At 35.5% G+C, this 9,400-nt stretch overlaps 2 protein-coding genes across 8 annotated transcripts; both read right to left on the bottom strand.

The window, feature by feature from the left end:
• Positions 1-373: 373 nt before the first annotated feature.
• Positions 374-3,954, bottom strand: LOC130807494 (putative pentatricopeptide repeat-containing protein At1g68930). Of its 3 annotated transcripts, none has more exons than XM_057672713.1 (2): positions 834-3,954; positions 374-714 (listed from the first exon to the last, which is right to left on the bottom strand). In XM_057672713.1, the coding sequence occupies exon 1, from the start codon at positions 3,751-3,753 to the stop codon at positions 1,522-1,524; it is 2,232 nt and encodes a 743-aa protein (XP_057528696.1). In that variant the 5' UTR covers positions 3,754-3,954; the 3' UTR covers positions 374-714; positions 834-1,521. The 3 variants fall into 3 exon arrangements, with proteins under 3 accessions (XP_057528696.1, XP_057528697.1, XP_057528698.1); XM_057672714.1 differs by having other exon boundaries at positions 985-3,954; XM_057672715.1 differs by having other exon boundaries at positions 1,461-3,954.
• Positions 3,955-4,422: 468 nt separating this feature from the next.
• LOC130807492 (transcription factor bHLH49-like) lies at positions 4,423-8,617 on the bottom strand. 5 transcript variants are annotated; one of them, XM_057672707.1, is made up of 9 exons: positions 8,109-8,555; positions 6,484-7,434; positions 6,214-6,402; positions 6,063-6,128; positions 5,905-5,973; positions 5,535-5,606; positions 5,231-5,437; positions 5,061-5,145; positions 4,423-4,975 (listed from the first exon to the last, which is right to left on the bottom strand). In XM_057672707.1, the coding sequence occupies exons 2-9, from the start codon at positions 7,294-7,296 to the stop codon at positions 4,938-4,940; spliced, it is 1,539 nt and encodes a 512-aa protein (XP_057528690.1). In that variant the 5' UTR covers positions 7,297-7,434; positions 8,109-8,555; the 3' UTR covers positions 4,423-4,937. The 5 variants fall into 5 exon arrangements, with proteins under 5 accessions (XP_057528690.1, XP_057528691.1, XP_057528693.1 ...); XM_057672708.1 differs by having other exon boundaries at positions 6,484-7,329; XM_057672710.1 differs by having other exon boundaries at positions 8,145-8,555.
• Between the last annotated feature and the right edge of the window lie 783 nt (positions 8,618-9,400).

Below are 9,400 nucleotides of genomic sequence, written 5' to 3'. Positions count from 1 at the left end.
ATCTAATTTTAAAATTTAATGGATTTAACTATTTAAAAATAGGCTGTGTCATAGAGCTTTTAACAAGGCCTTGCCCCATTTCACACTTTTAGGTGTCACTAAGCTTTTTGAGTTTAATTTCTTTGGCTATTAGTTGAAGATGTCCCTTTTACACTTTTGATAAATGTTTAATTCTTATAGCTATCCGGAAGATTGGTTATAGGAGATTATTCTTACCCCATGATAAAAAAAGCCCTTTTGTTTGAGTTGTAAGAGCAATTACAAAACCTCAATCATGTAAAGTATTTCAATGTTTAATTTGGATTATTACGTTTGGATCTTCAATGTTAGTTAAATATAGCAAATCCAAAAAAGCCAAAAAAAAATACACATAATACGAGTAATGCTCTAAGAGCAAGCATGAAATTCAATCAATTGAGTTCAAGTATCCCAGTTCAAAGTTTAGGAAACATGGAAATGAAGCAGCATAACACAGAGCCAATACCATTAGATACAGATTTCTACTGCAACAGCATCAGCATCAGCATCAGCATCAGTATGGACGTTTCCACGGCTATAGGAATCCCTTAGAACTTTAAGTACATGGGTTAAGAGTTATCAATAACAATGAGAATCGGCTCTTATCTTAGTTGAAGTAAATACTGCCTTTTCCATACAAGATCCTAAGATCGAATCTCATCTAACCCTCTTCTTTTCCAGCCAACCCTATTGTCCCTATAATTAAATAAAAAAAAAGTTATCAGTAACAAGATCAATAGTACTACCATAATGGTTTAAAATCAGAATATAAGACAAAGTATAGAATAAAAACAATACACCAAGGTTTCAAGCACCTTCAATCTCACACACTTGCACTTTGTTTGACTTGATGGGATGAAGAAATTTGAATGTGTTATATTTTATATTCCGAGTACTATTTTCAGTTTAACAAGAGTGTTACAGAAAAAAGCACACATGAAGTTCCAAACAAGGTTGAAGGCTCACCAGCCAATCCCCTTCCTAAGCGCCTTTTTAGGATTGTGTGTTGTATCAGAATTCAAGTAAGCATTATGAGCAACACCGTCACTCAGAGCAAAAATCTCATAGTCGAAGAATCGAATCACCATGAGTGATACAGATTCAGCTGGGACCAAGCATTCCTCTTTTGTCTTGTCATGAGAAAAATGTTAAGTGCTTACTTAACTTATCCCTCTTCTCAATATGGCCCCATAGATGCAAAAATTTTGCAATCATGATGTAATCATAGTGCAAAAACAAGGTCGATCCTAACGAATTGACACTACCCATTTTGTAGAGGTGTGCGAAACCGAGTTTTGGACCATTTAAGGGATATCGCATGATTTCGGCCGGCAATACAACCACCAAATCACCTATTACCCGTCACCGTGACCATTACTACAATCACGAACAAAACCACATTTTTTCACTATGGGTGTAAGGAACAAAGAGGAGTACTTAACTCAAAGTCCACACTGTCATGAAGTACTGATAACTCAAAACAGCATTCCCCAAAAGAACAAATCACCAAAAATCTCCGCATGAGCAAGTTCCATTTTTGAATAAATGAAACCGAACAGAATCTCTAACAAGTATTTCTCTCTGAGTAATTTTAGATATGAATTTAGTTGCAGTATGGCAATCACCACAGACCCTAAGATTCTTAACCACTCGTATGGGACGACCAGGTGGCACAAATATCAAACCGAAAAATATTGCAAGTCTTTCGCTGTGATGCTTCAGTATTCGTATCTTTTCAGAATCCTCTACATCATGAAGAACAGAGCTCAGATCAGGTTTATAACCTTCCTCAACCATTTTCAGGTCTAACTTTTCCATCTCAGCATATATCTGGTTCATATATGGACTGGACTGATCATCAGCAGAGAAAACATGCACTTTATTCTTGAATTTAATCCAGCTATAACCAGGCTCCTTTTTTATGCCTTTGTCTCTCATTCCCTTCCTCAGTTGAGCCACATGTTGCCATTTTCCTTCGGCAGCATAAATACTTGAAAGCAAGACATAGCCTGCAGAGTGTTGCGGCTCCAGTTCAAATAATTTTTCCGCGGCCCATTTTCCAATTTCAATGTTACTAAAAAATCTGCAAGAACTCAGCAGTGTACCCCAAGAAACTGCGTCAGGGTTATAAGGCATTTCAGAGATAAAACTCTTTGCTTCCTCCAACCGCCCTGCACGACTAAAAAGATCGATCATACAAGCATAGTGCTCAGGAGTTGCTACAATACCATGTAAATTTACCATCAATTCGAAATACTGCTTTCCTTCCTCTACCAAACCTGCTCTGCTGCATGCCGAAAGAATGCTTACAAATGTTGTCTCATCAGGTTTAAGCCCTTCAGAAACCATTTCTTCGTATAAATGCAGTGTTTCGCGGGCTTTTCCAAACTGTGCGTAACTAGAAATTAATGCAGTCCAGGAAATTTCATCCCTGATATTCATTTCTCCAAACAACCTTAATGAATCTTCAATGATTCCACATCTTCCATACAAGGTAATAAGTGCATTAGAAACAGAAACAAACGATTGTAAACCGGATACTAAAGCTTGTTTATGAAATTGGACACCCTCTTCTAGACTAGCGGAATTAGCACATGAGCTAATAACACTACCTAATGTAATGTAATCTGGTTCAATTCTATTCTTTTGCATCTCGAGGTAAGTTTTAATGGCTTCCTCTGATAATCCACTCTGAGAATAACCCACTAGCATTGCACTCCATGAGATAGTATTCTTGCAAGTCATGTTCTTGAATACTGTTTTTGCATATCTTATACAATTACACTTGCTATACATGTCAACGAGCGCGCTACCAACAAAAATGTTCCCTTGATACCCTGTTCTTATAATATAAGCATGAAGTTCTTTTCCCTCTTTCAAGACTCCCATTCTCCCACAAGCAGCTAAGACACTTCCGAAAGTGAAATGGTCCATGGGAAAACCTTCCCTTTGCATCCTTCTCATCAAAACAACAGCTTCCTTGTCAAGCCCATTTTGAGTTAGTCCTGTAATCATAGTAGTCCATGTAATTGAATCTTTATATGGCATACGGTGCAACAAACACCACGATTCTTTGAACATACCAAGACGTGAATACCCTGCAAGCATAGTATTATACATCACCAAGTTGCTTTCTGGTGCTTCCTCAAAGACTTGCCGCGCTTCATATACATAATTTAACTTGGAATACATATCAATCAATGGATTAGCCACAAACACATAGTAAAGGAATCCAAACTTTATAATTTGTCCATGAAGTTGCCTACCCAAATCAATACAACCCATGTCGGATGATAACATGAGCATCGTCGAAAATGTTATCCTATTTAAGCTCATAGTTCCCTCCAATAACATAGTTTTATAAGCTCTCACAGCATCACCATATCTCCTACAGTTAACATAACCAGAAATAAACACATTCCATGAAATACCATCTTTAATGGGTATACAGTTAAATATTTCCAGCATTTCAACAAGACGACCAGACTTGGAATAAGCCGAGAGTAAAATATTCCAAGAGAAAGGATTTGGTTGGGGCATATGATCGAACACATGGCGGGCATACTTTACATTTCCGAAATGATTATAAGTAGTTATAAGAGTATTTGATAGGAAAGTATGTTGGTGTTCCTGGGCTTTGATGATAAAGCCATGAATCTTCTTTGCTTGTTTGAAGTTTTGGGAATGACAACATTTTTTGAGTAGTAAACTGTAGTAATTGGAAGTACAAGACATAATTTTTGACCATTAAAAGTTGCGGTATCTCATACTTGAACGTGGATTTAGATTTTGTGATTTTTTTAGCCAAATGTTCAATTTTGAATATAAACGATGAGATGATGCGTTTGCATGGCTAACGACTAGACCCATCAGTGTTGGGATCGGATCAGTTGAATTTTTTAGGAGGCTGAGTTAACTTCGAGTTAATGGAGATGATTTTTTTTAGAAATGCCTTTATTTAGCCCGACTCAATATGTTAATTAGAAAAAAAATCAGATTTTAAAACAAATACATACTTTTAAGTTGTTTAAACTTATTAAAGTTGATGTTTAAAGTTGTTATTTTAATATATTTAAGTATGTGTTTTAACCTATTAAAATTGGTATTTTACTATTTTAAATTATTTGGAAGTTATGTTTTAACCTGTTAAGTTGTTAATCTATTAAAATTGATATTTTAACCTGTTGAAGGAAGTATTTTAATTTGTTTAAGTTGGCATACTATGCCGATTAAGTAAGTATTACTCCAACTTATTTAAGTAGTTATTTTAACATATTTGAGTTGATCTGTTAATTTATTAAAGTCGGTGTTTTGAATGCTAGTAGTAATCTATTGAAATCTTAATTACTTAGCAACATATTTTTAAGGTCAAACTATAAAGTATTTAGTAAAACTATATGCTAGTATGCAGAATCTTAGACTATTTCTTCCATACTAAAAAAAGTGTTTGCTATGCTTCAAAAAGCCAATATACTAGTAGTCTAGTACCCATTATTCAGTAATAACTACAACCAAAGAATTACACAAATTTTACACTGCATTCCATAAACATGATGTGATCAAAGAATCAAAGATCAATGAACAGTAGTAGTTATGGCTCATGTCTACATAACTAAAGATAAATAATTTCTCACAACTAGCATTTAGCATATCCCTGAGGCTGTACATCATATCATGCTAAGAATGGCTTATCCGACATCTTCGCAAAGTCGTGCTCGAATTCTATAAAGCATCAGAAGTCCAGAGATGAATTATGTTCTCTGAAAAACATTAGTTGTTAGGAATATACAGCTCGAATTCTAGGTCACTTGTCGATGCTTCACTATATCATAGATTCTCTTTACCGTCTGGCATTCAATGTGCATGAGGAGTGAAAATGTGCTAGAAATGTATGAGCAGCATGTTACTAAGTAGAGAAATCAACATTCGGCTTTCATTTGCTCCTGCGGTTCAGAACCTGCATATTTCGAGGCTAATGAGGATGAGAACAATTGATTCTGAGCAAGAACATAAGGCGAGGCTGCGAGGCAAAGAGTTCTAACAGTTTGTTTCATGGTCAAGCGGAGGATTGCCGTTGAAGCCCATTCGCACAATGTTGTGAAGCTCACCATCCCACATGTTAGGCAGCTGTTCAAACATATTCGTATTTAAAAAAAGGTCGTGAAATACGGAAACTAGAGCAGAAAAAGATTTCCGAAGGATCAAAAATCACCTGCAGAATGGGGTCTTTGTACCCTCCTTCCATATTTGGCAACTGCGAATTAATCACCCTCTTCAGAGTTTCAGAAGGGTTTCCGGTGCCGGGAAGACCAGGTGGCAACATGGGTGCTTGAGTCGGGTGAAGGGAGGGATAAGGCATTGGAATATCTGGGGAAAATACAAGACCAGATGAAGGACCAGCTCGTGCAGAAAACATCCGCTGTGAAACATTGAGCACCAGAGATGAGGTTAGCCAAAATTCGATTTGCAAACCTCATTACACAGTTCAGCAACAAAACCCGTTCAAGGCTACTCACATCTTTGGCAAGAAGACGTTCACTGCTAAAGTCCAATCGAGGGTTAACTGTTGCTAATTTCATCGACAAAAACTGTAAAAACAGAACCAAAAAACGAAGCGTAACCCATGAGGAATATGTGTGAAGCAAACAAGAGCAACGATATATAGCCACAGACAGCTGGTACATAAGGCATAAAATTCCTGATACAAATTTTTGTAGTCACGACGATGAAAGTTGCATATCTCAAAAGTTCATCGGAAACAAACATTCAATGGATATAGGAATTGAACTAAACATTAAGTGGAAGCAGAAGGATGAGTCGGTGACTGATATCATGAATTCACGATCAAGTAAGAAAAAGAAGAAATGGAAACTCTAATTTGCATACCTCAACTTGCCGCTGTAACGACTGTACATAGTTTATAATTTCATCCAGCATTACTGCTTTGCCAGTGACCTGCAAAAGCGAGCTTAAGTTGAAAAACCCGAAAGATAGAAGTATAGAACGGACCCAAAGGACTAAAGGAGATTAGGTTCAGAAATCACCTTGCTACAACCGGGTACTAGATCTTGAAGAAATTTCATCCTCTCACTGATTTTTTCTCTCCTAACCTATTAAATTGAATGATCATCAATAAAAGGCAAAAGATCGAACCATAGTCTAAAGTAAACTCACTAAGTCAAGGGAAATTTATACCCTTTCTGCTAGACTATGACTGTTAGTAGCCTGCCCTCTGCGTGCTCGCACATGAATGTATTCTTCCTTCGGTGAATCAGAAAGCTGGGAATTCTGTTTAAGATGTTTTTCATTAGGTTCATTATTCGTCGGTGTCGAGTTATGTTCCCCCTTCTGCTGATCTACATTGTGTTGCTCGGCCGCAATATCCTAACATTTGAATACAATACAGAATGTGAGAATATTGGAGAATAACTAGAAACAATTCCGGGATACATTAGTTTCAGTTACCTGCTTACTCCGTTTTCTTTTCTTTGCACCTTTAGAAGCTAACGAGACCCCCTCATCGTGGGCCATGTCATTTCCACCACTAAACTCGGGTTCATCAGAGTCATTTCCAGACACAGAAGCACCTTGTTTAACTTCATCACGAGACTTCTCAACCGTCATCTCATTTTTCGGTGAATTACCTTCCACAAGTCGCAATGAAACATCCTTGGATGTATCAGCTAAGCTCACCTCAGCTTTTTGCGGATGCCTACCAGTACCAGCCAACGCTTTAAAGTTCTTTCCTGACGATACATCTTGTGAACCATGCATCATAATCCCGTCTCGAATATAAGGATTACAGGATTGATGGATACCCAAAGGATTCAACATATCCCCAAAATGCTCCCCACTAAAGCTAGAAAACCGAGCAGCACGCTCAATGAAAGCAGAATCAGCCAGAAATTGGGATAAGCTATGAGGCAACATCCCTGACATGCCGGGTAAAACTAAGCTACCTTTGAGCATTGATAGTGGATCAGAGACACCCGAACCACTATGAACATTCATTTCACTAAAGTTTAAGGGTTGTGAGTTAACAGGATGTTCCCAAACTGTTGGAGGATATGAATCCACCATAGAACTAGACGAACATGAAGGTCCAACAGCATCTCCACAAACATCCATAGAATTCCCACTTGAAACTAAACCCATTGATGAATTAGTGAAATTGGGAATATCATATCTCCATTCCGACGATATACCAAGGGGATGATAGCTCAATGATTCATCATTCCCCTTTTCTAGCTCCAATCTATCCTTATCATTCACATCCATAACAACAATTGACTCACTCTATCCTCTTCACTCCTATTTTTCAAAATTTCAAATGGTTTAAAGTTTACACAAGTAGGAGAAAGAACCAAAAAACCCTCACAAGAATCCCAATTCCCTAATTGAATTAAGATCAGAAACCTAAAAAGCCAACAAAAAGCCAGAAAATTGAACAGGGTTTATAAATCACAATCAAATGAAATAATGCATATTGAATATTAAAAAACAGAAAAAATGTCCAAATATATTAAGAGGAAATGACAGAGATTCCCCCTTCCCCACCACAAATAACTAAAGAAGCTCAATTAACCCACAGAAGAACTATTGACTGCTATAGACTGATGAGGGCTAGTTATGGCTAGTTCACATAAAGAGGGTAATAGAAAAGTCAAGTACCCACTTCAATCAATGAGCTGAAAATGACATAGCATCCAAATTTATGCACCCATTTCCATGTACTTAGATTACAACCAGCGTTATCAGCCTACAACAGCTTCTTGAAGAGAAATTGACTGAACTTGTAAAGAAACTAAAATTGGTACCAGAGAGAGAGAGAGATCTTTACTACTCTATAAGGGAAGAGAGAGATACCAATAAGAATCTAATCAACACTAGGAAATTGCTGACAGAAAATACTACAATTAGTGCATTAAATTTGAGCCAAATAATTGATTTCAGCATAAAAAATAACACCCAGTACTGAAATTAAACATAAAACCTAGTCGGAACATTTGAGTAATGACCCCTCTTTACTGAATCATTGAGGGGACTGAGGAAAGGGAAAAATCAACTAAAACTGGAGAGATAAAAGATACCCATTTCAGATTTTGAGCAACTTTTAGTAGTCTGACCTCCATTAAAGCTTTTTACTGAAGAAAACTGTATAGAATTTTGGGTTTTTGTTGGTTTTGTTCACTTCCTTTTAATCCCCTGTTTGTGTGATTTTTGTATAGCCCACAAACTAAGATTTTGTCTTTCAAATGTCTGAGTTCAAAAGAAATACTCCTGGATTCTACAAGTTTGAAGGAGGAGCAGAAACTAAGAGTTGCAAGAAAAATTAAGCAAATAAATTTGTGAGAGAAAGAGGGAAGATAGAAAGTAAAAAGGAAAGAGTAAAGGCAAAGGTCCTGGTTTTATACCCACGCCTGCATAAAAACGAGAGCTCTTGATGATTAACCACCGCCACTGCTACTGTCAATAATACTCCATACGTGCCTCAAACTTTACACAAATTAAAAAAATCGATGAAATTAAGGGAAAAATGAATTGGATCGGAGAATATGATAAATATAATTAAAAGATAAAAATAAATGGTGAGTTAAGAAAATATGGATGTGATTGAAAGAAGGAGAATGTGACTATTATTATAAAACGAAAGAAATTAGTTAGACAAATTAAAATGAAAAATAATACAAATTAAAAAAGATAAGAGAATGTTATATTGGAATAATATAGAAGTACTAACAAATAATTTAAGTCATCGGTTCTATTTTATTCTTTTTATATTTCCCATTTGAAGATTTTCATAAATTTTTAATCAATTACTATGATTTGTAAATCACCACAAAATGAAAAAATAAGTACTAATAAGATAAACAAAACAAAAAAAAAAAAAATTAAAATCCTAAAAGCCTCATTTAATCAATTTCTTCCACATTAGGATAATTTGTCAATATTACTAATCATTGTTATTTACTTAGACTATCTCAAAAAATTTACAATGTTTTTCTTATTTAATTTGGAATCATTTTATTTGGTGTAGAATTCAAAAACATTCTTCTACTTACACTCTAATTTGCAGAAATTAAATTACTTATTATATCTCAATGTCGTTTACTTTTATTTTATCTAATACACTTTATATACACCCAATGAAATTTAAGAAAATTATTACACTTATATTTTAATTTATAATTTTTTTTACATTATTTTAATCATCTCATATATTTTTTATTTGGCTCACTTCTATTTTTTTTTACCATCTACAAATCTAACTTATATTTTCATCTTATCCATACATTTATCCCACTTATCTATAATAAATACTTTTTCACCACTTTTCATTTATCTTGATTTTACCTCATTTGTACTAAGGTTTATTTTTTGG

Source organism: Amaranthus tricolor, chromosome 3 (assembly GCF_026212465.1).
Source record: "Amaranthus tricolor cultivar Red isolate AtriRed21 chromosome 3, ASM2621246v1, whole genome shotgun sequence".
NCBI lineage: Eukaryota > Viridiplantae > Streptophyta > Magnoliopsida > Caryophyllales > Amaranthaceae > Amaranthus > Amaranthus tricolor.
This window is presented reverse-complemented; position numbering and strand designations above follow the sequence as displayed.

Coding starts and splice junctions, on each gene's coding strand:
- LOC130807492 (XM_057672709.1), bottom strand. CDS start 7,296: ATGGATGTGAATGATAAGGATAGATTGGAGCTAGAAAAGGGGAATGAT. Junction 6,403..6,483: donor AAAGAAAACGGAGTAAGCAG/GTAACTGAAACT, acceptor TTCAAATGTTAG/GATATTGCGGCCGAGCAACA. Junction 5,607..5,904: donor CGTTACAGCGGCAAGTTGAG/GTATGCAAATTA, acceptor CTGTTTTTACAG/TTTTTGTCGATGAAATTAGC.
- LOC130807494 (XM_057672713.1), bottom strand. CDS start 3,753: ATGTCTTGTACTTCCAATTACTACAGTTTACTACTCAAAAAATGTTGT.